Source organism: Pipistrellus hanaki (genome assembly GCF_964339955.1).
Source record: "Pipistrellus hanaki genome assembly, chromosome: 12".
Lineage (NCBI taxonomy): Eukaryota > Metazoa > Chordata > Mammalia > Chiroptera > Vespertilionidae > Pipistrellus > Pipistrellus hanaki.
This window is the reverse complement of record NC_140514.1, coordinates 15,427,470-15,455,063: the sequence shown is the minus strand read 5'-3', so window position 1 is coordinate 15,455,063 and position 27,594 is coordinate 15,427,470. Positions and strand designations below refer to the sequence as shown.

The 27,594-nt window shown below is 38.3% G+C and overlaps 1 protein-coding gene across 2 annotated transcripts; it reads left to right on the top strand.

The window, feature by feature from the left end:
- Nucleotides 1-181: 181 nt before the first annotated feature.
- On the top strand, nucleotides 182-25,700 carry HADHB (hydroxyacyl-CoA dehydrogenase trifunctional multienzyme complex subunit beta). Of its 2 annotated transcripts, XM_084901416.1 has the most exons (16): nucleotides 182-295; nucleotides 5,725-5,796; nucleotides 5,906-5,950; nucleotides 8,877-8,976; nucleotides 10,666-10,710; nucleotides 12,506-12,605; nucleotides 15,854-15,941; nucleotides 16,291-16,478; nucleotides 16,795-16,975; nucleotides 17,824-17,945; nucleotides 19,696-19,775; nucleotides 19,854-19,901; nucleotides 20,823-20,910; nucleotides 21,257-21,331; nucleotides 22,137-22,301; nucleotides 25,149-25,700. In XM_084901416.1, exons 2-16 carry the CDS (start codon nucleotides 5,733-5,735, stop codon nucleotides 25,182-25,184), a joined length of 1,425 nt encoding a protein of 474 aa, XP_084757542.1. In that variant the 5' UTR covers nucleotides 182-295; nucleotides 5,725-5,732; the 3' UTR covers nucleotides 25,185-25,700. The 2 variants fall into 2 exon arrangements, with proteins under 2 accessions (XP_084757542.1, XP_084757541.1); XM_084901415.1 differs by lacking the exon at nucleotides 25,149-25,700 and having other exon boundaries at nucleotides 22,137-22,364.
- The last annotated feature ends 1,894 nt before the right edge of the window (nucleotides 25,701-27,594 follow it).

Genomic DNA, 27,594 nt, shown 5'->3' with positions numbered 1-27,594 from the left:
AATCCCGCCGCTACGTCGCCGCGGGCGCCTTAACCCTGCCCTTCGCTCCCGGATAACGGGACGAAACGGACCCTTTCCTTGCTGGAAGGAAGGCGGCCCATCGAGAAGAGGGGACAGGGCCGGGTTTTCCAGTCAGGCGGCCAGCGGGCAGGCGCGAGGCCAGCGAAGCCCGCGGAACCGCCGGCGGACGGGAGGGGTCCTTCCCAGGCTGGACCCGCCCCTCGGCCCGTCCGCTTTCTGTCATTAGGGAGCGAACCTTTGCCAACTGCGGGAGCCTGAGCGGACGCGAACGCAGGTGAGGCGGCGGGCGCGCTGGGCTCTTGGCCGCCGGCCTTTTCCCCCCTGGAAGACCCGCATTTCTTTCCCACCCGCCGCGCCGGTGCCTGCGGCTGCCCCGCTCCCCGGGGGAGTGGAGCCCAGCCAGCGGAAGGAAGCTCGCGGACGAGGTCTCCTACACGAAAGCAATTAGTGCAGTAACCGGGCTGGTTAATTTGTCACCGCGCGTGGACGAACTGTTTGTGTGTGTGTGTGTGTGTGTGTGTGTGTGTGTGTGTGTGTTGGGCTATGTTGCACTATTTGTTACGGTTTCACCTCCTTTGCCGGGAGCCACCACGGGCCCACGGTTTACCCCGCATCCTGCTCCCATGGGCGAGACTCTGTCCTTTGAGCTTCGGGACGCGAGTGTGGAAGGAGACATTCCTCCATCCCGCTCGGAAATCCAGTGTTTCGGGTGATTTTTCTAACCCCAGAAGGGACCTGGCCATGTATCTCGTCATTCATCCCCTTCGCTTTTGTCGGTGAGAAAGCGAGCCCATGAATCACACCCTGAGTAATTTTTGCTCGCGGCCGCAGGTTCTTAGAAACCGGACTTAGAGCTTATGTTTGACTCACTTCTAGCCCAAGAGCTAGCTCTGCGTTGAAAGATGGGCTTAAGTCCTTCAAAGTAGCTGATTCTTAATGGTTCTCAAAGCAAGTAACACGGAAGGCTCTCTAGACATGTCACGATGTCTCATTTAATCCTCACAATCCCCAAATTGTTATTTGCACTTTTTAGATAAAGTTTGAGAGGCCCAGAGTTTATGTAAATTTTTTTGGTAGGCGGCAGAGCCAGGATTAAGACGTAAATCATCATCGGAAGCTCACAAAGGAAGCAAGAAGGAGCAGGGGGAAAGGGCAAGGAAGTTGAGACTGAAATGAGCGTGGAAAGAAAGAAGAGAGGTTTTTGTTTAAAGCTCAGGTCATATAATTGATTATGTAATCATAAGTAATAAAGAAATTTTAAAAAAGGAATGAAAAAAAAAAGCTCAGGTCAGACGGTCCTCCACCCCTCTAAGCCCTTGAAGCGACCAGGATTGTGTAATTTTCAGAAAGGATTCTTGATGACCTCCAAAGACCTCCCACTCAGAAGATTTTTGTAGCACCTTTTGCTTACAGCAGGGCTGGCAAACTTTCTGTAAAGGGCCAAATAGTGAGGAGCTTCGCAAACCCACCGTGGTCTCTTATGTATATATTTTTGTCTTGTTCTGCATCTCTTTAAAAATGTAACAACTATTATTAGCTAGAGGCGGGTGGGTTGTAGTTTGGCTCATGACTTTTTTGTTACCTGTATTTGCAACAAAATAGTAAGGCAGAAATGTTATGTTTCTCACTGTGGTGTTCTTAGAGGGGAACTACACCACCCACTGATTTTAGTAGCAAATACATGGATGCCCCTTACTCTGTGTGCCAGGTACTGTTCTAAGTGCTTTATATACATTAACTTAGTTATTCTTCAACAATCCTCTGAGGTAAGTACTGGAATTACCTACATCTTTAGATTCATTTTACTGATTTTTTTTGTTCTGTTTTTTTTTGGTACTCATCTGAGGATATTTTCCCTTTGATTTCTAGAAAGAGTGAAGACAGACAGAGAGTTGCCTCCTCCATGGCTCCACTGAGCCAAACCGCCTAGGGCTCTGTATCTTAATTCTAAAGCAGAGGCAAGGTTAGGTAACTTGCTTAAGGTCAGGGCATTACAGTGTGTCATTATTATTATTATTATTATTATTATTAAATATACTTTTATTGATTTGAGAGAGAGAGAGAAAGGAAGAGGGAGAGAGAAACATCCATCTGCTGCCACCTGCACTCCTGGGAATCAAGCCCCAAACCAGGGCATGTGCCTTGACTGGGAATTGAACTGGTGACCTTTTGGTGTATGGAAGGACGCTCAACCAATTGAGCCCCATAGGCCAGGAACATTGTGTCTTAATGATATTGTAATCGTGAGCTGTTGGAGCCAATCTATCTTGTTTTCATTACTTGCCAGGCCCCTTCTTTCCTTCGTTCCCTGGTCTGGTCCCTGCATCTTTCCATAGTTCCACATTCAGTAGAGCCTACTTTATCCTTAGGTCAAAATGTTTACTTCCTAACCCTTAGGGCAACTGACAGTAAGGGTCAGTCCTCCCATAGAGTAGTTTGCTTAGTCCCTCTTTCTTTTCAAATATCTCCTTATTTATTAATTATTGATGGAATATATATCGTATGTAATTTTTTTCAGAAACTACAGAGAAGTCTAAAGAAAAATGCACTTATATAACACTCAGATAACAGTAACATTTTGATATGCATTTTTGAACATTTTTATAGTTTTACAGATCTATATAAATATTCATATACATAAATTTTAAATAAAAATTATATAGTGCATAAAAATAAAATTATTATAAAAAATTTAAGAAGGCAGGAGGATATAAAAATGAAAGCCTCTCTTTATCCCTTCCATGTATAGACTCAGCTTTTTTTTTTTTTTTTAATACATTTTTATTGATTTCAGAGACAGGTAGAAACATCAGTGATGAGAGAATCATTGATCTGCTGCCTCCTGCATGTCCCACACTGGGGGATCGAGCCCACCGACTGCAAACTGGGTCTGTGCCCTGGCTGCAAACCAAACCGTGATCTGGTGCATAGGAGCCACGCCTGTCAGGCTAGACTAGCTTTATGGGCTTTCTTTTCTCTCTTTCTGTGTCATATCGATTCTTATTTTGCAGCTTGCTTTTTCATTTAATATATATTGTGGATATCTTTTCCATGTCAGTACATACATGTGTATCATTATGTTTCAATTTTCTTTCCAAACTGCTGCACAGTATTTCATATTATAGGATAGGTTTTTTTTTTTTTTTTTTTTTTCATGTTTTCTTACTGCTATAGCTGGATGCCTTAGAAGGAAAGATTTGTGTTCCAGAATTCCAGGCAGAAGATTTGAATGTCGGGTTAACTATTCCCAAATCAATACCAGTGATCAAGGCAATACATGCAGGGTTGTCTTAACATATTTTTAAAATTTGTCTTGATTTCAGAGAGCAAGGGACAGAGAGAGATACAGAACATGCAGGATTGTTTCAGACCTTCATAATCTGAAACATTGACCTTGGCAAAGATAATTAATTTATTCTGATTGGTTTAAACCCAGGAGTTGGGCTGGATTCAATCCCATGTAAACCACATATGGCAACTATACTAGTATAATGGGGTAAAGTGGATATTGGGGTGAAAAATCAGAGATTTCATTATAGAGTGTTTATCTTATAACTTATAAAAATTCGTTATGAATATGAGTATTAACCCTTTGTGTGTTTTACATGTTACAAATATTTTATCTGAATCTGTTGTTCTACTTTTAACTTTTAGTGTCTTTTGTTGTGTAGATATTGTAAATGTGTATCTAATCAGATCCAGTAGTTAGTCTTCTCTATGATGGTCTCTGCATTTTATGCTATTTGTTGGGAGCCTTTCCCCATCTAAGATTATAAAGAATATTCTGTAATAGCTTTGAGTACTTTTGTAGTTTAAAATAGATAGATATTTAGATTAGTCCATCTGGAATTTATTTGTACTTAAGGTGTGATTTATAGACCTAATTTTCCCCCCAAATGGTTAACCATTTCCCCAACAAATCTATTGAATAATTCATCTTCCACTTATTGAAATGTTATCCCTATTTTATAAACTAAATTCTCATGCACATGAGTATGCTTCTGAACTTGCTACATCCTATTCTGTTGACTAGTTTTATTTATTCTGTGCCAGAATTACACTGCTGAATTACTGGTGTTTTATAGAAAGTTTTGATATCTATTAGTGTAAAGTCCCCCTTTTTCTTTATTGACATATTCTTGACTATTTTTATGAATTTTATTTCATGATGAACTTTATTTAAGGAAATTTGTGTATCAGACTCATGTGGCATCATATGTAGTTTCTGGAAACAGTGGCGCCAATTCGTATCTCACTGGCTAGAGTCCCTTGAATACCCATCCCTAAGCTGATGAGCCTACAGCTTGGATTCCTTCATCTCTTCCCAAGTCACATATTTGGAAAAATATATATTTTTTCTTTTTTTTTAATAGCTTAATTTTTCTTTTTAAACATATTTTTATTGATTTTTTTACAGAGAGGAAAGGGGAAGGATAGAGAGTTAGAAACATCAATGAGAGAGAATCAGAGATCAGCTGCCTCCTGCACACCTCCCTCCCACTGGGGATGTGCCCGCAACCAAGGTACATGCCCTTGACTGGAATCGAACCTGGGACTCTTTAGTCCCCAGGCTGACACTGAGCCAAACCGGCTAGGGCTATTTTTTCTTTTTTGAAGACATAGGGTATCCTCTTTTTAGTCTAACCAAGGAAAGTTAAACAAGACTTTTATGTTATCTACTAGTAGCCCTGCACACGAATCTGTGGGCCAGTAGCTCTCTGCGGGGCCTGGCCACTCTGCACCTGCTACCCCAGAGGCTCTCCATGCCCAGAGGCCCATCTGCAGTCCAGCATGGAATGCTGGCCTCGTCACCACGGCGACAAAGCAAGCATTCCACCAAGCTGCTCACGCTGCCGCTCTCAGGCCCTCCCACCTCCTCCCCAGGACTGGGGGACTCTGGCAGGGCAGAGAGGACTGGGCACCACCATCTCTTGTGATGGAGTGATGGTTAATTTGCATATTACTTTTATTAGATAGGATTATATTTGGGGTAATTAGGAGGTACAAATTACCCCATAATTTAGCAGCTTAAAGCAATAAAAATGTATTATCCAGTTTCTGGTGGCAAGTTCACTGCGTTGTTCTAACGTAGAGCTCCTCATGAGATTGTAGTCAGTATGCTGGCCCAGGCTGTTGTCACCTGAAAGCTTGCCTGTGCTAGAGGATCCACTTCCAAGCGCACTCACATGGCTGTTGGCAGGAGGCAGCGGTTCTTCACCACGTGAGCCTCTTCATAGGGCTGGTGCAAGGGGAGACATGCCAGCTGGCTTCCCCCAAGCCAGTGATCTAAGAGAGTGACCGAGACTGAAGCTGCAGCATTTCCTATAGCCTATTCTCAGAGTGGCATACCATCCCTTCTGACATTCTTTTGTTTACACAGAGCAGTTGTGGCACTGTGTGGGAGGTGACTGTACAAAGGCTGAATTATAAAATGTGGAGATTGTTTTATGGGGCATGGTATCTTAGAGGCTGGCTCCCACAGCCTTCATAGGCAAAACTTGCCAGTTTATTCTTTTTTTTTAGGTTAAAACATGTTTCAAAATTGAGAAGTATACAATGGCAAGTCTTTCTTATACCTGATCCCCTAGTTACTCAGTTTCCTTCCTTCCAGCAATCCTTTATTTTAACATATTATTTCTACTTCTAGGGATATTTTATATAGATACAAATAACCTTGGATATATTTTTGTCCTTTTTTTTCAGATTTCAAAATGACTTCCATCTTGACTTACACTTTCAAAAACCTTCCCAGTTCAACATGGGCCCTCAGATTTTGTAAGTTTAATTTGTTCTTTCTTTTTTAGCATTAGATTTGGATTTATAAACATCTTACACAGACACCGGATTGTATTGCGTTTTGTAAACACTGTATTTTGTCTTCCAGCTCTACGACCTTTGAGCTGCTCCTCCCAGCTACGAGCTGCCCCAGGTATAGTAATTTGTAAATAAACATTGCTGATTTAAATATTAGTTTTGAGATTTGTGAATTCTTAATGAAAACCAAAAGTAATTTTCTAGATTTCCCTCTTTTATGAGCAACATGACTATCATCATTGCCTTTCAATTCAAATAATATAAGGCCAATCAATAATGCTATAACATGGTGTAGGATTGGGCTCAAGGATGTTGACAGGAAGCTGCTTTCTGGGTTTGAGCCAATGGAGTCATGGAGATTCCATGAACCTTGCTGATCAGTTTATTCACCTACTGGCTGTCCGTCCTAGAGATGATTTGCTAACACTCTTGAGACTGTTGTAGAGCTAAAAGCTAACATTTTAAATCTGCAATTAGCGACAGGCTTCTCTATTAGTGCATATCTTCTTGTCCCATATACAAGAGAAACCATTCCTGGAACAGGGGTAACTGGGAAACTAGTTTCTTTCGATTGTTTGGTCAATATCAAATGAAGAAGTAAGAAAATCGGTTGATTATACATGGTCATTTAGACCCTTGGTAAATCCAATGCTAAAAAAAATCCTGACAAATTCATACTATTATTCTCCTTGCCAGGTTTTGAGTCAACTTATGACTTCTGATTTTGGTTTTAGTATGGTGTTTCTACTTGGATGATAGCTTAATAGAAAAAGCTCCTTAGAAAAATTCAGGAGACCTCTACTCTCTTTCAGTTCTACCTCTTTCTCAGTGTGGCCTTGAACTGGCCACTTTACTTCCTTGTGTTTTAGTAAAAACAATAATTTTACTTTAGTCAATACGACCAAGTCTCCTTATTTTAGCTGATGTCTAACATTCCCCAGCATGTTTTTAAGTTAGTGATTGCTTATTCAATACGCAAAAAGAAAAACAGGACTAATGTTTCATTTAGTTTGAATGCAGTTGCTGAAGTCCATCATCAGCTTTTGAACAGACTGGTAAACTGTAAGCTACAATTTTGGGGCAGTAAAGAGCCTGCTTCTTCCTCATGGCATCCTTTTCGCTTCAACTAATTGGCATTTCTCTCTATGCCTTTTTGCTTAGATTCCTAAGAGAAAGAACCTGATTGGCACAGCTTATCACTTATAGGTAGATGACATGGGTTACTGGCAGACTACTCTGTGGATGGGCCCGTTACCCATCCTGAATCTAATCATCTTTGGCTATGGGCTTAGGAACATGGTGTGCATGGCTATCCCTGGCAGGGACTGTAAGTAGGACAGCACCCTTTAGAGAAGGCACTGGGTGAGCAGGCACTTCAAAATATGTCTCTGCTTTGCTTCTGCGTTCTACACTGCAAATATCTCATAGCTATCCCATCTACACCTCACTTTTCTTCAAGCTTTAGTTTTGCATCTCTAGCTACCTGTCAAATGGACATAGCCACTTGGATGTCTCTCCATCACCTTAAAGGTAGCACGTTTAAACATGAAATCATCTTTCTTTCAAAACTAATTCTTACTCTGCCTAGAATAGCAAGGTTTTTTCAATCTCTAAGGTTTACAATCCTGTTTTCTTTCTATATCTGATTGGTCATTAAGATAACTTCCTTTATAAAATCTCTTGTATTGACCCCTTCTTTTCCATTCACATTGGTATTGCTTTTATCCTGGCCTAAGTATCTGTGCTTGAGTTTCCTACTCAGTCATCTCCCTGTTGCCTTTATCTCCCTTACCAGCACATCTCCATTAGAGCTGTCAGGAGAATCTTTATACCCCATTTTCTTGCGACTCTTAGTTTTGACTACTATTTCCTTCCATTTGGTTGTAGATATTTATCATAAATAGTTCTCTTTGATACTAGTGGGTGTGTTAAGGTGATTGCTAACATTTTATTCCCAGTAATTTAGAAATTTTCTCTATCTCTGATAATGAAGAAGTGATGATCGCAGGTGAATTTCAGTATAACAACAAAAGAATGAGATAGCTTTGGATCAACACAAAAAGATTGTCAAGCTTGCCGAAACCGGTTTGGCTCAGTGGTAGAGCATCGGTCTGTGGACTGAAAGGTCCCAGGTTCGATTCTGTTCAGGGGCATGTAGGCTGGTTGCGGGCACATCCACAGTAGGGGGTGTGCAAGAGGCAGCTGGTCGATGTTTCTCATCGACATTTCTAACTCTCTATCTCTCTTCCTTCCTCTCTGTAAAAAATCAATAAAATATATTATAAAAAAAAAAGATTGTCAAGCTATATTAAGTCAGAAAAATATACATAATACAAGTATGTACATGAATATGAATTAAAAGAACAAATGTTTGAAAGAATATACACCAAGTTAATAGTATTTACTTCTGGGAAGGAAATAATTTGGTGGAAGAGGGCATAAAGAGGTTTAACTCTCCATATTTTAGTATGGTTCACTTTTGTTTTTGTTTTTTACCTTAGCATGTATTCATGTTTTATTTTTTAATTAAATTAGAGGAAGGTCACTGTTTTGATGATAGAAAATAATTAGACAATTTGAGTCAAACAGAATCAGGAAGCATTTAGGTTTTTGCAGAGTGACAATAGTCATCAACCAAATGGCCTTTGTTTCTGCATAGAAAAGCAAGAATATTAAGATATGTAAAGAGAAATAACATCACTTATTTTGACTTCTAATATTAAGGACAGGCTTATGTGTCACATTGGTTCCTGTCAGTGTAATATTTTGTCAAATACTTGATAAAAATAAATTTATTAATGGCATAAATACTCTCACAATTAGGTATAATCTCTATTTACCTTAAATATTTGGATTTATATTATAAAAATTATATTATTTGCCTTAAATATATTGTAATGTTAGTTTCTTAGCCTTTACACACACACAAGGTTTAGTGAATGACATTGAATGATGTACTTCTTAAAATGTCTATCTTTAAAAATGTAAGTCATCTGACTTCATGTATGTTAATTAATAGTTCTTTGAACTTTGTTTTAAAGCTGTTCAGACTAGTACGAAGAAAACCTTGGCAAAACCCAACGTGAGAAATATCGTGGTGGTAGAGGGTGTTCGCATTCCATTTTTGCTGTCAGGCACTTCGTAAGTATGAAATGATTGTATGTCACCCCTACCCCCATCTTTATGGACACTTAAAAACGCTATCAATTTAAGTTGTAATTTTTAAAAAGGTATATAATGAGATAATTTAATATACATTGTGAAATGATTACCACAATCAAGTTAACAGATCTGTCACTCCACATAGTTTATGTATTCCTTAAAAGTTGTCTTTGCCCAGCCAGTGTGGCTCTGTGGTTGAATGTCAACCAATGTCAACCAGGAGGTCCAAGTTCAATTCCCAGTCAGGGCACATGCCCGGGTTGTTGGCTCAGTCCCCAGTGCGGGGCATGCAGGAGGCAGCTGAACAGTGATTCTCTCCTCAGTGTTTCTCTCTCCTTCCCTCTCCCTTCCTCTCTAAAGTCAATAAAAAAATATGTATTTTAAAAAGTGGTCTTTGTAAATGTAACCCAGTAGGTAATATTGTTGTTAGTAGACTACTTAATATAGAGATAACATTTTCAGAAATTAATACCGAATAAGTCAAGCCACTGGTGAAGAAATATGGCAAATTTGTTTTTCATCCTTTCTCATGAACAAGCCTCGTGTATTGTTAGATGGAACTAGCCTATAAAAACCTAGTGTGGGGGTCCAGATAGCTTGCTTCTAGCAGAGATATCCTTTCCTGTCTGAGATTAGTACATTATTTCTGTGCCTCTTCAGAAATTTGAGTACTGAGGATGTGGGACCGTGGGCATTCTGAAGGGCCTTTAATCCACTGCTTTGGCCTCTCGGAAATTATCAGAATTGGAGTCAGTGGGCTGGTCCAAACCTCAATATAGCACAACCCCAAGAAGGTAGAACCAGAATGGTACTAGACCAGCCCGGAAACTGGCAAAGCCCACTTTAGCCAAGTGATCAAGTTAACATCGACATTAATGTCAGATTGATAGTACGTTCACCCTGATCTGAAGCAATAAGAAGAGCACATTACCTCGGTGATATTCTTTCCCTAAATCCGTAACCCAGTTCTTCAAGTGTCAAGGTTATGAAAGATCAGGAAAGATTGAGAAACTATCATAGATTGGAGGAGACTAAGGAGGCATGAAAACAAAATGCACGGATTCGATTCTGGGACAGAACAGTAAAAAGGTGCTAGTGAGATCCAGATAAAGTTAGTATCTTAGTGATTGTATTGTGCCTATGTTAATTTTTTAGTTTTGACAAATGCTTCATGGTTATATATTTAGGATATTAGGGGAAGAGGAGTAAAGGCTATACTGGACCTCTTTCCTATTTCCTTTTTTTTTTTAAATCTCAAATTACTTCAAAGTAAAAAGTTTCTTAAAATTTCCTAATATATCCTTCATGTCCCTTTAGGCATCAATCAATCAATCAATCAATACTATATTTTTAAAAAGGAGAACTCAAAAGATGGGATTTAAAGAGTATTTAACAGATGTTATGCTGAATAATAAGATATTGGGTGAAATTTTGTTAGAGGCTTAGCCAGCTCAGTCTTAGTTAAGGCTTGCCAAATATTTAATGATGACAAGTAGTAAAAATCACACTATTTCTTCATTAGAAATGATGGACTGCCTAAGATAATAAAGTTAAATGCATCTGCAGTGGCATATGTTAGAAGATCTCTTTAGATATTTCAAATAAAATGAAAAATAAATCAGTAAAAGTCTAGGCTTTGGGTTTAAATTATTTATTGTCTTTCCCCAGATATAAAGACCTGATGCCACATGATTTGGCTAGAGCAGCACTTTCGTAAGTAAATGCAGTTTCATTAAAGCACCTTTTTCCAGTTTTCACAGTTGAAATAGCACATTTAAGAAAATTTCCTTATCTAGGATCTATTGACTTTCATGTGGTCATAATAGAAAACACTTATTAGCTCTTACAAGATTCATTTATTCTTGATTTTAGTCATATGTGCTGCACAGATTCAAGCAGCTGATGGATGTAAGGCATTATCTCATTCATTTTCCATTGATGCTTTGCCTTTGTATCTTCAGCCAGCCACCCTTCATTTGACCTTTCTGTCCATCTGTTCTGATTCTTTTCTTCCTGCCAGACTTTCAGATGAATGAAGGTGCCCCGGCCGGTGTGACTCAATGGTTGAGCATCAACATATATACCAGGAATTCAGGGTTCAGTTCTTGATCAGGGCACATGTCCAGGTTACAGGCTTAATCCTCAGTGTAGGGCATGCAAGAGGCAGCTGATCAATGGTTCCCTCTCACTGATGTTTCTCTTTCCCTCTTTCTTCCCCTTTGAAATCAATAAAAGTATATTTAAAAAAAAAAAAAATGAATGAGAGCAACAGTTGATTCTCTTTTCCTACTATTCCATTTATTCTCCTTAATCTCAAAATAATCATTTTCATTCCCATTAATCTACAGTAAATTATACTTTGAAAACTTCTCTTAATACTAATGACTTTGTGATTGTGAAATGTACCAATCTTTTCTGAGGCATCACTCTCTTTATATTCTACTAGCAGCCCTGTGCATGAATCCATGCGCCAATAGGTTGCTACAGCCCTCCTCTGGCTCCTTCCCTTTCGCCCCCCATAGCTTGCTGCCCTGCCCCCTCCTGTAGCTCTTCGCCTCTCGCTTAGTACTTGCTGCCCTGCCCCCTCCTGTGGCTCTCTGCCGCCCACTTGTAGTTTGCTGCCCCACCCTCCTGCAGATCCAGTCATTACAAGGTGGTTACACCTCACGGCATAATGGATAATCAGCATATTCCTCTCTTATTATATAGGATAGCATTTAACACTACCACTTGAAATTGCCTTTTTTTGACGTCTTAATATTATGTCTTTGACTTCCTTTCCATCTCCTGACAGATTCTTCTCTATTTTTTTTAAAAAATCTAGAATTCTTCCCTCTGTCTTTTAAAGTGTTTTGCAAATTTCAGTCCTTAGAGCTTTGCATGTCTCTGCGTACATGTTTTTCTTAAATATCTCATCTCTTTAATCTTTATTATTTAGAGGATTCACACATCTCTAAATTTGACCTTTCTTTGCTACCTCAGGCTCAACATACCAAAAATAAAAATGATTTTTTCCAGTTTATTTTTCTATTTCTATTATGGTCCCAGGCTGGAATTTGTAAGCTTTTCCTCAACTTTTTATTTTAAAAAATGTCAAATATACAATAAAATTGAAAGAACTGTAGGTATTATATATTATTTAAATCCTGTATTTATATTAATATTTAAATTTAATATACCTGGATTTTACTTCTTTTTTATTTTATATTTGTCTTTTTTGACTGAAAACTTTGTTCCCAACATTGCTATTTGTTTTATTTTATTCCATATTATTTTTCATTCTCTTAGTATAACGTTTCATTGCCAGTTGACTTTTTAAATCACTCTTTCATTCATTTCTTCTTTGATAAGGTGCCAGCCACATGCTTGTAAAATTAAGGAAAAGATACAGTTTCTGCCCTTTTAAATTCAAGTTAATCTTTTGAAAAAAGTGCAATGTTTTAAATGATCTATCACACTACCTTGATGTGTTAACTATTTCTTTGCTTTGGACTGATTCTGCTCTCAGGAGTTTATTGATTAAGACCAATGTCCCAAAGGAAGTTGTTGATTATATCATCTTTGGCACAGTTATACAGGAAGTGAAAACAAGCAATGTGGCTAGAGAGGTGAGTAAAACAAACTTTATGTTGTTTAAAGAGATTGATATGAGAGCTGAAACCGGTTTGGCTCAATGGATAGAGCGTCGGCTTGGGGACTGAAGGGTCCCGGGTTCGATTCCGGTCAAGGGCATGTGCCTTGGTTGCGGGCATGTCCCCGGTGGGGGGTATGCAAGAGGCAGCTGATCGATGACTCTCTCTCATCGATGTTTCTAACTCTCTGTCTCTCTCCCTTCCTCTCTGTACAAAATCAATAAAATATATTAAAAAAAAAAAAAGAGAGAGATTGATATGAGAGTCAATTTGTATTTCAACTAATAAAATTTACTCTTTAAAAGCTATTAAAGTCCATTAAGTAAAGTTATATTTGACTTATGTGATTTTATAACTTGAAAAATAAATATTATTTAATATTTAAAAGAATCTATAATAATAATAATAATAACATAATATGCTAATTAGGCCAGACAGCCGAATGACCTTCTGGATGAAGCCTGGGCTGCCGCTGCGGCTGCAAAGGCTGCAAAAGCTGAGGGCAGCCACCGCGGTTGTGAGGGCCGAGCCCCTTGCATGAATTTCATGCATCGGGCCTCTAGTTATTGTATAAATCAAATGATGTACACTATAGTCTACTATAGTATATATTTATATTATACAAAAATCAAATCATTTGAGCTAGTTTGGGAATATATATTATGGCAGAGTGTGGCTGATGTGAGTTTTAATAATGTTAGAGCATGGCTTCTAATTAACTTAAAATTTTAACATTTTGCAAATAACTTATCTGATAACATGGTTTTTGTTAGAGGTAGCCTTGCTTATTCATTCTTTTTCCATTGACTAGATGATACGTAGGAGTGTTTAAAAAAAAACTATTTCACAGGCGTTTGCTTTTACCCTAGTTGGCATGACTCCATGCTTATTGAGTAACCCAGAGACTGGAATTTGTGTGACATGTCTAACAGGCCTTTGAGCTCCCTAAGTTGACTGTGCTCATTTGGGTGATTCCAAAGCACATTTCAGTGTGCTAACCATTTTCTTTACTTCTAAGCTCTGCCTGCTATCCTATTGTGTTCAGTATAGTTGTAAGGCCAGTCACTTCATCACTGTCAGCCAGAGAACAGGAAATGGGCAGGACTGCAGTATTTGTTCTGCCTCGCCTTTTCACCTGTCAGTAAAGCTGTAACTATGGAGGGCCTGGCGTTACTGCAGCCCACAAAAATCAACTGTTGGTTGTCAAGAAAGAAGTAAGACCAGGAAGAGGTTAAGAGGTTGTTGTTTTGTCCCCCTCCTCTGGTTTTTATGTTTTTCCCAGCCTTCACATTTTTAAATGTATTGAGTATGATAATTTCATTAGTACATCAAGCTGTTCATAATACATTTCATCTTGTAGATCCTGACAAAAAAAGAGGTGACTCCTATAAGAGCACTTAAAAAATAAATATTAAAACTGTAACCTTTGCCATGGCTGCAGGGAAAGACTGAGATGAGACATGTAACCTAACAGATATGTAAGGTTAGGTTACAGATATGTAACCTAACAGCCAACATAACTTCAAGCTAGAGGATTTCTTTAGGACCTGGTGTCTGTATTAACAAAATTAATATGAAATCCTAAAAAGCTCTGTGCTGAGTTCACATGAGCCTGACTTGACTGAAGCTCTCCAACTTAACTAGGAAGCACCCTTCCCCTTTCTCCTTCGTGTACTCTTCTAGAGCCTAAGCTTGTCAGAGCTATTTAAACTTTAAATAGAAGGAGCATGTGGACAAGGCTCACCAGCAACCACTTCTATTTACAGCTCCTTCAGGCCGGAGAGGCAGCTGGGGCCAAGGGTATTGCACATGCTAGAAAGGACCTCGTGAGCATGGCTGTTATGACCTGAGTGCCCTTTACACTTGCCCCACTAGGGCGTTCTCCCCTGCCCCTGAAGGGCTGCCTCTCTTCATTTGGGATTGGTTCTCATGGTGAAGTTCATGTGCAGTTGGCAAGTAGTTTCCAGCAAAGTAGGTTGGGCACTTAGTATCAGGCCTATCTGGAAAGACCAGAATAAGGTCATGTTGCACGTATACTACTGTAGCATATTTATATTTCGATAGATTATGGTAAATATTGTTCAGATAGTGTAAATATAAAGGAAGGTAACATTGAACCTCTTTAATCTAGACTTTGAAAACATGTTTATTTTACCAAATTATAGAAGAGCTTGGATTCTGATGATCATTAAATAGTTTCAGAAAAAGACCACTAAAAATGAATTTCCTGAATGGAAACGAGAATTTCATAGTAAATGGTGGTAGGAAGAGGGGAGAAGAGGGGAGTTGAGAGTGCCATTTTTATAATAAAACTTTAATTATAAAAATAAGTATTTTATTGTATGTATGCATTAATTCTTTACATAAACAGTGGAATATGGCATTGATTGGTTTATTGGCAGCCCAGTATCCTTAATAATATCTCTCTCCTTTCTAAAGTAATAGATGTGTCCATTTCATGTTTAACTTTACTATGCCATCATAACAGAGGCCATTTTTTAAAAATTCACAGAGGGTTTCAGTTTTTCTCAAAGTCCCTCAAATTGCTTTTCAAGCACCTATTGTATTATCATCCTGGCCAGTTTTCTCTTTTCCAGTTATTAACTGGTCTACCCTTATTTGTCAGAGGCTCACTGTGGCTAAGGCAGTTTTTCAAAGTTCCTTTAATCGACTTGAACTCCTGCATATTTGGCAAGTTTTTCCATTTGACTTTGCACTGAATCTACAGAGTGCCGTCTGAAGTATCAGTGAGCGGGACTGGCTGACAGTGACTGGAGACGAGTGTAAAGTGGGCAGGGGTGTAGTGAGAACTGTTTATGAGCAGTCAGTTCTTTAGAACTTATCTTTGTGTTTGAGGAGCCCACCCAATGATACATATGATGTGATATAGGTTTTTAACAGTTTTATTTAAAAATTTAAATATATTGAAATCAAATTATGTATTGATATCTTTAAGGGCTCTGACCAAAGCATTGCTAAGAAATTGGGTGAGATGTAGGTTTGTACATCATACTGGAAATTAACTACCAAGAATTTTGCAGAGCGATTGTCAATTAATAGCTAGATGAAAAATGAATAAAAGATTTCTGTGATGGGCTTAGTTTTATTTTAAATATTACTGTGTAGAATATTAAACTCAAACCCTTTCCCGATTCACCACACAGAGAAGTAACACTCAAAATGTCATTTCCCTGTAACATGATTTCACTCACTGTTTTCTGAAGGCTGCCCTTGGAGCTGGCTTCTCTGACAAGACTCCTGCTCACACTGTTACCATGGCTTGCATCTCTGCCAATCAAGCCATGACCACAGGTATGTTTTTCTGAAAGAAGAAGGTACATGGTAATTTGGGTTTGTCTTTTATTTGATCATTGGGCACATGCCTGGGTTCCAGGCTTGATTTCCTGGTGTGTGGGAGGCAGTCGATCAATGTCTTTCATCAATATTTCTCTCTCTCTCCCTCTCCCTTCCTCTCTAAAATCAATACAAATATATATATATTTTTTAAATCATCTTAATTCTTCTGAAAAGATAAAAACCTCAATTACAGATGTTGTACAATGCTGTTGACTGTCATACAACTTTTAAATCTGGAAGCTTAAATTACCGGTGGCTGTTAATTTCTGCAAAATATGTTCATTTGCATTGACTTGTGCCGTAGGTGTTGGTTTGATTGCTTCTGGCCAGTCTGACGTAATTGTGGCAGGTGGTGTAGAGTTAATGTCCGACGTCCCTATTCGTCATTCAAGGAAAATGAGGAAAATGATGCTTGATCTCAATAAAGCCAAGACTCTGGGTCAACGACTATCGCTAATCTCCAAATTCAGATTGAATTTCCTCACACCTGAGGTAAGACTTGCGAACTTTTACATAAAGACTTGTGTTTCCAAAGCATCCCACTGCAGAGATTTAGAATTAGATATGACAGCCTGGCTTCAGTTATGCTCTAATATTTACAGGGCATGGTTAACTGTTCGGTTAAGGTGGGGGGAAAAGATAGTGGTTGAAAATTTTGAATTTGTAAGCCCTCTTTAAGAGATCTCTGAAAACATAGAGCTTCTTTTGTCTTGATCTTGATTGAAAGATTTTAACTTTCCCAAATAACCACCCGTGTGGAATAACACCTGTTAACAGTGTACCCGGTTCTGTGTGTCTCCTTTCCCAGCTCCCTGCAGTGGCCGAGTTCTCCACCAGTGAGACCATGGGCCACTCTGCAGACCGACTGGCTGCTTCCTTTGCTGTTTCTCGGCTGGAACAGGACGAGTATGCACTGCGCTCGCATAAGCTGGCCAAGAAGGCACAGGATGAAGGACTCCTTTCTGATGTTGTGCCGTTCAAAGTACCAGGTAAACCAGCTTGCTGTACACTGTAAAGGGGCTGCTTCATTACACTTGTTAGGGTGGTGTGAATGGCTCCTAAAACTCCATGTAAAGGGGACTGCTTCGAGATACTTGTAAGGGGGCCTGAAATTGCTTTAAAACTCTAAAAACCCCAAGTGACTTTTCAGTATTTTGGTTCTGTTTCCAAAATACCCTTCTATGCATAAGCAGGGACTCAAGTTTTAATTTATGTGTAAGAGTAGGTAAACATTTTAAAGAGAAGTTTTTAAAAGAGTTTCCTTCTACATCTTCCTGATATATTTTAGTTCTTAGGTACATACCTATTTTTGAAATTCTTTGTTCATATGATTTCTGTACACAATAGCCAAATGTGAATGAATATCTTAAGAAAATAGTGTCTTTTTTTTAATTTTTTAAAAAAATATATTTTATTGATTTTTCACAGAGAGGAAGAGAGAGGGATAGAGAGTTAGAAACATCGATGAGAGAGAATCATCGATCAGCTGCCTCTTGCACACCCCCTACTGGGGATGTGCCTGCAACCAAGGTACATGCCCTTAACCGGAATCGAACCCGGGACCTTTCAGTCCGCAGGCCGACGCTCTATCCACTGAGCCAAACCGGTCCCGGCAATAGTGTCTCTTTTGTTAAATTATTTAGACTTCTCCCCCAAACATCTGAAGAATATAGTTTAAAATTTGATATCTTGATAACTATACCAGTAAAAAAGCTTTCTTTTTAGTGAATTGGTACGGTTTGCATTTCATTTGTTCTTGTGACTTTTTAAGGCATTTTCCTCTAGAGAAGATATTAATGCTTGTAGTTTCTTAGAGTTAAAAAGTTTGTCTTTATAGGAAAAGAAACAGTTACCAAAGATAATGGCATCCGACCTTCCTCCCTGGAGCAGATGGCCAAACTAAAACCTGCATTCGTCAAGCCCTATGGCACAGTGACAGCTGCAAACTCCTCTTTCCTGGTAAGTGCTATATGTGTTTTATGTGTTTGCCAGTGACTTTTATGTTTGTGTCTCTCTCTATGTTTGTATCCAACCACCATTCTGATACAAAAAGCTGTTCTCTTCAAACACTTAACCATTCAGAAAGTGTTAATTGCCTATGCTAGGCACTGGAGATAAAAGAACAGGTGATTGTTAAAATTAAGTTACAAAATTTTTATTCAAACGTTTCTTACATACCGTTATATTGGCTAGGCTGCAAAAATATTTGTTGTGGACCACATGTGGCCTACGGGCTGTGAGTTTGACATGGTTAGTCTAGGGGAAGGGCACTTACGGTAGTTCCAACAGTATGGTGCACCACCCCGTTAAGCCTGAGTGGTGAAAGGCTGGTGAGGTGGTCATTTCCAAAACCAAACTGGATATGACAGGCCGTGTGGCATGGGCTACACTCTTGCCAGATCTGATTCCCCTTGGTTACTTCTGGAGTGTGCTGGTCTCTACTGAAAATCAGAAACACAAATCATCAGAGATAATACATCATTAGATGGTTTCTAGAAATGTGTTAATGTAATACATTTATTGTAATTTTGCCCAGTGGTGCATTAAATATATTGTTAATTTAATGTCCAAAAACTATATAGTATAGTAAACTATATTTCCAGACTCTGTGGCTACTGATGTTGCCTACATAGTCTCTTTAGAGATATAACAATACTACAGACCCAGTACACGTATTCATGCACTGGTGGGGTCCCTTGGCCTGGCCTGTGCCCTCTCACAATCCAGGACCCCTTGGGGGAAGTCCCAGAGCCAGTTTCGGCCCCATCCCCACAGGCCAGGCTGAGGGACCCCTACTGGTGCATGAATGTGTGCACCGGGCCTCTAATATGCATATAAGATCTTCAGTTAATCTCTTCCCCCTTTCCCACTCCCCCCTTTTCTCTGAGATTCATCAATCTGTTCTATGTTTCCATGCCTGTGCATTGAGCATCTGCCCCCTGGTGGTCCATGCATGTATAGCTAGCTACCTAAGTCTATCGCTTAGACTTTTATATATATGGATGGTAGAATGTGGTAGAAATTGTTTTTATTTTGAAAACTCTACAGAGTAGTTTCTTTTTCTCTGGAATTTTGGTGCTTTTGTTTTTTAGCTCTTTTGAAGTCAAGCTCTTTTGAAGTCATGGTAAAGGGCTTTTTTCAGTGGTTACTCTGTTCCCCAACTTAGCAGTTGGGAAAAAGCATATGGGGTGTGTTCATTGAGAGAAGACCGTGGTTCTGATATTCTTAGCCTGCCTGTTTTTGTTCTCCTATTGGTTTGCTTGTTTTGGAAACTGTTAGTTGAAGAATATCACCTAAAAGCTACTGGCAGGAAGCAGTTTAGAAACAGTCCAGAAAATGTAAAAATAAATATGTAAATCAGAGATTGTTTTACGCATAAAATTTCTCATATTCTGTGCCAAAAGCAAAAATTTTTTGGTTTAAGTTTATTATGAATACATTTTTCTAAACATGTATATACAATATTTATACATATTTTCTTTGCCTATTTTGGTAATTATGGTACTTTTTGAACATCTTCCAAAAATGGGTCAAACACTGTAATGTGGGTGTTTGAATGAATTGTGATTTAATGATGGATAAAATGAAAAGGTTTTGTTATATAGAATCACTATATAACTATAATTAGTTGGTAGATTCAGAAAAGGATATACTAAGTCCTATAGACAGGCTGAAGAATTAAACATTATTGTTCTGATTAACATTTTAGACCGATGGTGCATCTGCAATGCTGATTATGGCAGAGGACAAAGCTCTGGCCATGGGCTATAAGCCAAAGGCATATTTGAGGTAAAGTAAATGTTTAAATAAATTACCTCTGGTTTCTTCATGTTATTACTGGAGCTAACCTCTCTATTTTTTACCTAGGGATTTTGTGTATGTGTCTCAAGATCCAAAAGATCAACTTTTACTTGGGTAGGTGGCAGTGTATAAATCTTTGGACTATAATCAAAAGTATTTGATTACCCAAATTTATTACACAGATTTTAAACTGTGTTAAGTACTGAGTTCATAATTGGTTTGTGTGTTTGATTTTTTTTTTTTTATTGTCTAAAGTTTTACATATGTCTCCTTTTTCCCCAATTGACCAACCCCCCCAGCCATTCCCACCCCGGGCAAGCCCCCACCGCCCCAGTGTCTGTGTCCATTGGTTATGCTAATATGCATGCATGCAGGTCCTTTGGTTGCTCTCTAACCTCCCCTCCCTATTATTTTAAAAAATAATAATAATCCTCTATATTGGTATAGCATTTTATACTTGATCTTAACAAGAAGCCAAGAAGCAATGTTGGTATATCACTTTATAGTTTTGAATTCTTTTCCACTTGTTCCTATAATTTCTTCATATATATATATATATATATATATGCGCGTGTGTGTGTGTGTGTGTGTGTGTATTTTTTCATATTGCTACATACTGTGCTGTACAATCTTCAAAAGAGCCTTTTATGAAAAGCCTCCTCATTTTAGAATACTTCCTCCCTCATAAGACTCTACCTAATTGTCCTCCATTATGTCCTTCAAACTAGCCATGCCCTTTCCTATGCTTTGCCTTTTGAACTCTGTCCTAGCTCTTCACAATATTAGTTCATCTTTTTCTTTCATTGTGTGTTTATTATCCATTTCCCTGACTGGAATATAAATTGCATGGGGTAGAGGCATGTCTATTCAGTGCACTGTTATAGCCCCAGCACTTAATTAATATTTGTACAGTAGAGTCCATGGGCCAGTGGAGACATTCTCAGACCTATGTAAAACTCAGTTTGGGGAGTATAAAGGAGCTCATAGGTTGAGAGTTAAAGTTTTAACATACTGCTTATTTTTTTTTCTTTTCAGGCCAACATATGCTACTCCAAAAGTTCTAGAAAAGGCAGGATTAACACTGAAGGATATTGATGCTTTTGAATTTCATGAAGCTTTCTCAGTAAGTCATTTAAAGAATTGTAATAATAAAATGGCCATTGTGGGAGAGAGCATGGCATGGTTTATAATATGAGTAAAATGAAGCAGAGCTTTATCTCTGCAGTACCAGCTTACACTGCTGGCAGAGGTGCCAGGGGAGAGAATCCAGGGCCACGGGTACAGAAAGACCTACCTTTTGAGGCTTTCCCTTAAAGGACCTTCAAAAGTATTAGATTTTTTCTTCAGGAAATTTTCAGAGAAAACTGATTTTAAAATTTGCTCACCTTTAAAGTTAGATAACTCATGTGTAAAAGAAAGCCTCAAGAGACATTAATAACAAGGTCCTATTGAATTCTTTTCCCTTCTAGGGTCAGATCTTGGCTAACTTTAAAGCCATGGATTCTGATTGGTTTGCACAAAACTACATGGGTAGAAAAGCCAAGGTAAGTTTCTGATTAAAAATATGCTTGAAGGGGACATATGTAATACTTTCAACAATAAATATTTTTAAAAATAAAAATAAAAATATGCTTAAAATTAAATAAAAATATGCTTGAATTTCCAAAGCACTTTAATATTCGGAGCTTGGTTACATGGCAGTAAGAGTATGAAGTGGAAAGCTTCTCCTATGAAGAATTTAGTGTTTCATTAAATAATGTTTCTTAGCTGCAAAATATTCCTAGAAATTCTTTAGAAAAAATAAAAGCAAAATTTTAGGTTGTTTTTTATTCTTCGCATTCTGATGTTAGATGAAAAAGAGATGAAATATATAAATTTGGGGGTATTGGGATGAAATCTATGAAGACATCCCATCAAAAAAATAAAAAGAAATGTACCCTTGTCTTTCAGAATTGACCTAAAGTTTTTCTTTTGCAGTAAAATGATTTGTGATGCATTTTTTTTTTTTTATATATATATATTTTATTGATATTTTTACAGAGAGGAAGGGAGAGAGATAGAGAGCTAGAAACGTCGATGAGAGAGAAACATCGACCAGCTGCCTCTTGCACACCCCCTACCGGGGATGTGCCCGCAACCAATGTACATGCCATTGACCGGAATCGAACCTGGGACCTTTCAGTCCACAGACCGACGCTCTACCGCTGAGCCAAACCGGTTTCGGCTGTGATGCATCTTGTTAGTTATTTCTCTCTAGTTCTGTTGCTGCTTATTACTAAGGGCGTGGCCTAATGCTTATCTTAAGTAAACTCATTTTTATTGTATTTGTGCCTGTTTTTATATGACCAGGTTGGATCACCTCCCTTGGAGAAGTTTAATAACTGGGGTGGGTCCCTGTCCCTGGGACACCCATTTGGAGCCACTGGCTGTCGGCTGGTCATGGCAGCTGCCAACAGATTACGGAAGGAAGGAGGCCAGTTTGGTTTGGTGGCTGCGTGTGCAGCTGGAGGACAGGTATGTCACAGAAGTCTGGCAGGAGCTTCTAGAAAATCCTTTTCTTGAAAACCAAACAATCTCTCTAAGACTGTTTGATTGAGTTTATTTAGAAACATTCTTAGAACAATATTTCTGATGACAGGCCACCAGAAAAAAAGCAAGCTGGGAGGGGATATAGCTTTAATTTTGACAGTACCTTGGAAAGAAGACGTTATTTAAATTGAAGCTATTTCCCCCCTAAAGTAATGTCTACATTTTTTTTTTGCATAAAAGTAGTATGTGCTCATTATGATAATTATGGAAAATATAGAAAATATATAGAAAAAATCAGATCACCTATCATTCCATCATCAGACATTCATTATTTACACTTTGATATGTTTTCTTCTTTAATAATAACATTTTATTTAGTTATTTCTTTTTATGAGACTTATCTGTAAAATTTCTCCAAAGGTAAACTATCTTTCTTGAGAACTGAACAATACCTTAATTGGAGAATTAATTTACTTCTGGATAACAATGCTATTTAGCTGGAGGAAATGATAATATTCTACACGTTTTTTTCCTACCAGCTTTACTTATAGTACAGAGACAACTTCCTATGTGATATACCATTTCACTCTGGGAATAAAATCCAAAGGAAGGCTGCCTGTAAGATTTTTTTTTTAATCATGATCAAAACAGATTTGCTTGTCCTTCAGATTACAGAAACTTCCTGTTGCTGACCAAGATGAAGAAATAAGATACATAAAAGTATAAAATTTTTATATTCACAAGCCTTAGATATATAAAAATATAAACTTTTTACATTTACAAGCTTTTATTTGTGGCTTTTCCTCCGAGACTTTGAAGAATCAAAGGGTCAGTTATTTATAGGTTGGAACATTTTAGACTTCATGATCAAAAGCGTTTTGTAATCTGTGTAACTTTTTTACAGAAAGCCATAGTTGGTTAGGACCGAGCCCTCCCTCTTATCTTTCTGTGCCAGGCTTACCCGAAGAGATAGCTAGTGCACAGCACTGTGTGTAGTGCATGGTCAAGTAATGTCCTTTGGTTTTCAGTATTTGTCCCCTAACCTTTTATCTCACACATGGAGGATGAATAACACAATACTAGATGCTTTTGTGGATGAACAGACCCTCTAGAAGTTTGCAGTATAATAAGGAGAAAGATGACTTAGGAACTAGGCTAAATTCGGTATTGTTTCATCCAGAGCAAATGAGGGAGAGAAGCATGATTGGATCAGAGGAGGAATCCGGCATTGTGAATCTAGAGCAGGGTTTCGGCTTTAGCAGTACGTAGAAACATTTTGGGCCAGATGGCTCTTTGTTGTGGGAAGTATACTATATGTTGTAGGATCTTTAGCATGATCTCTACCCACTAGATACCAGTAGCAACCCCCCCCCCCCATATAGGTACACACAGTTGGGACAACCAGAAACATTCTAGACATTGCTAAATGTCCCCTGGGGAGGATTAGGAGAAAACGCCTCCAGTCAAGAACCACTGATTTAGAGCAATCTAAAAAATGGGGAACATGAAACCAATGCATTTTAAATAAAGCTGGAGAAGGAAATTTCTGCCTTACCATGAGCCCAACAAGGGTAATCCCAACTAGTCAAATATTTCCATCCCCATTCCTTTTGTTTCCTTGTCCCTGTATCAAGGTACTTGGTTTGGTTTGGATTATAGTATGTAATAAATTGAGGACAGGCACCATGTAGCAAAGCTTTGTACCCACACAGAGTGGAGCTTAGAAACAATAGTTTCTTAATAAATATTGATGGGGATTGAACCAAGTAGCCCAGCAGTAGTTAGGCTATTAAATGGTTTGATTCAAGTCTGAAAAAATAGACTGGCTGTGATTATCAGATAGGGTTTAGACTCGTGAAATTTTAAGTTTCTGTGCATGGTTTCAACTAGGGAGGTAACTAGGGAGGTAATACACAGCACCATACATAGTGCTGGAGAAGGATTTTCTACCTTCTTACCTTTGTGGGCTCTTCACCTGAGTAGGATAGAGAAGAGTTTTTGGCCTTGGATCCATCTAGAACTGGTTTCAAATTCTGGCCCTGTTATTTAATAGTGTTATAGATTTATTTATTTTTTTAAAAATATATATTTTTACTTATTTCAGAGAGGAAGGGAGAGGAAGAGAGAGATGGAAACATCAAAGATGAGAGAGAACCATTGATTGGCTGCCTCCTGTACACACCCCCACTGGGGATCGAGCTTAAAACCTGGGCATATGCCATGACTGGGAATCAAACCCTGACCTCCTGGTTCATAGGTTGACACTCAACCATTGGACCATGCCAGCCCGACAGTATTGTAGACTAGATGAGCAACTTAACCTTTCAAAGCCTCAGTTTTCTAATCTAGAAATGTACTGTTGTTGGCATTCATCCTATATAAAAAAGGGCTAATATGCAAATTATCCCCTCGGGAGTTGGACCAACCAGATGTTCGACCGCCCACTATAATGTACACTGACCACCAGGGAAGGCATAGAATGAAGGAAGGCCCTGACCAACAGCCAGCAGCTGAGGGAAGGAAGGCCCTGCTTGTTCTTAATCACTGGCTAGGCCTAGGGACCCTACCCATGCATGAATTTCATGCACCGGGCTTCTAGTTGTATCATGTTTATTTTTATACAGCTAAAAAAGACTCCTGTGGCTTCTCATTTTAATGGCAATCGCATATGGAGTATCTAGTAGGAATTAGACTATACTAGACACCCAGCATTTGAATGGCAGAGCCAACCTCAAACTCCAACGCCTATACTTTTACCATTGTTCTCTGCTTCCTCTGTACTGGCTGGATGTATTGTTCATTTTTCTAACTGAACTTATTCTTCCTTCACAGGGCCATGCTATGATAGTGGAAACTTACCCAAAATAATAGGTCAAGAAGCAGCGTCCTGGAGTTTTTGTGCAACACTCAACAAGAGGCAATGCCATTTCAATGCATTACTAAATGACACCTATAGTTCCTAGCTCCTCTTAGGAAAACACAATTTGTGGCCTTCTGTTAAGTGCTTTGCAATTAAGCCTTGCCAGTGCTCTGAGCTTTCCAGTGATATGGCTTATACTCCTTCAGGGATTTCTTAATCACCAGACTCTCACACAGGATATATTTAAGCATTTGTTTTTGGGCCGTGTTTTCATTAAAGACTAAACAAGTGGTAATTTGGAAAAGAGTTCAGTTGATATCTGGAATCATCTTGTAACATTTGCAAATTATACTCATTCCTATTCCTAAAGCTAAGTGTTTTCTATAAATTACCAATGTGCCTATATTGACTTAATTATGGAAAGACAATTCAGAGTATAAACATGACTGAAAACTTACAGTGAATGTTTAGGTACTTTAAATACTATGTATATTAATCTTAATAAAATAGGGAGGTATTGAGAACTGTTTGCCTTATTTTTTATTGAGAAAAATGTTGGTTTTCTTGGCTTAAGGGCAGATTTTTGCCTTTGATTCCTCATTTGTAACTTCTAACTATTTTAGTCAATCAGGAGGCTGTTAGGAACATAAAGAGGATTCTACTTTAGAATAATATCCCTCCTTTCCAATGCTGAATTGAAGTAAATTTATTTCACTACTAGGAAATGCTTCTGTTTGCCAGGGTTTAAATGAAGTGTAAAGAAATTTAAATTTTTTTTATCAACATCCTAAAAATCCTTTCAGTTTTTTGACAATCAAATTACACTAAATAACATGTATACTAGTGAAGGAACCAAAGTCTAAATTGCAAACTTTGTGTGAATGTTGCTATGGTCTGAAAGTCGCTGGCAATCAGAATCATCCTCTAGTGGAGGGACGGATTGGGCAAGGGAGTAAGCGCTAACCTCTTAAAAGAGCATTTGAGAGTTCCAGCATCATCCCCTCCATGATTTCATTGGTAATTTCAACATAATGTGAAATTTTATTACTGAAAACCTTTATATTTACATACATAGTGCAAAAATCAACTACAAATAACTATAAAAAAAACGTATTAAAATTTAGAAGAAAATAACATTATAACCTTAGATTGGGATTTTTTTTTCTGTTTAAAACAATTTTGACCTCTTTTATTTTTTAAATTTATCTTCATTGTTAAAAGTATTAGTGGTATTTTCCCCATTGACCCCCTCAGTCCTCCCATCCCACCCCTGGAGGATTTCTTAAGACATTTAAGAGCTATCATAAAAGAGCTATAAATGTCAAAATGAAAACTTTCGTATTTTATATGATAGAATAGAAAAGCCAGAAGTGGGGCAAAGATAATGATGTATCTTATGAAGGATGTATCTTATGAAAGATACATCTCTATCATATGCACATGTCATATATGATAGAGATATAATTTACAAAGGATACAGGATATATAGAGAATTTATTTATTTTATGGAACGCTTCATGAATGTATGCCATCCATGCTCAGGGGCTGTGCTAATCTCTATTGCTTCAATTTTAGTATATGTGCTGCTGAAGCAAGCACTAGAAAGAATTCTTCTAATCAATAAGAAGAAAGGTAACTCGGTAAAAAATGGCAAAAGATATTAAAAGGCATTTTTTAGAAAATGTACAAATGGAGACTAAACATGAAAAGATGCTCATTGGTAATTTAAAAAAACCAAATTAAGATCATAATAAGATACCACTTTATGCCTATCAAACCGCAAAAATGAGTAAGACCAAGAATACAAAGTTTTGGTGAGGATGTGGAACAACAGGAACTTTTATACACTGCTGGTGAGAATGCAAATCGATACAGCACTCGGGAAAACAGTGTGGCACTGACTTGTATGTTTGAATATAACACACGGCCTGTAACCCACCATTTCTACTCTTAGGTATATTTCCTACAGAACTTTGCACATGACTAGTAGCAGGAAATAGCAGCATTGATCTTTAATTGCAAAATATTGTAAATTATGTTCATGGACGGGAAAGTTTCAAAAACAAGCAAAACTAAGTACATTTCTAGGGTTAATTCATAAAGAATTCCAAATAATATATGTAGACACCATGCTCACGTAGGGAGCATGCTCCTCCCCACTTGAATGAGGGCTGGACTCAGTCACTCAATTCCAGTGACTAGAGTGTGAAAAGGAAAACAAGTTACCCCACCGCTTAACAAAGTGCCCGGGTTAACATCAGCGCCGTCATGTGGCTGTCACATACCTCCTGGTGCAATCGAGGGGCCGCTCACCTCGGGTATTCTCTCCAAATACCTCTAACCCAGTTGAGTCATGAGAAAATATCTTGACTTTACTCAGAACAACCCAAGGTCATGAAAAGTAAGAAGGCTGAGAAC

Excerpts from the sequence above, each read along its gene's own strand:
- HADHB (XM_084901415.1), top strand. The coding sequence starts at position 5,733 with ATGACTTCCATCTTGACTTACACTTTCAAAAACCTTCCCAGTTCAACA. Across the intron at positions 12,606-15,853 it reads CAAGCAATGTGGCTAGAGAG|GCTGCCCTTGGAGCTGGCTT; the intron begins GTGAGTAAAACA and ends TGTTTTCTGAAG. Across the intron at positions 19,776-19,853 it reads AAGCCAAAGGCATATTTGAG|GGATTTTGTGTATGTGTCTC; the intron begins GTAAAGTAAATG and ends TTTTTTACCTAG.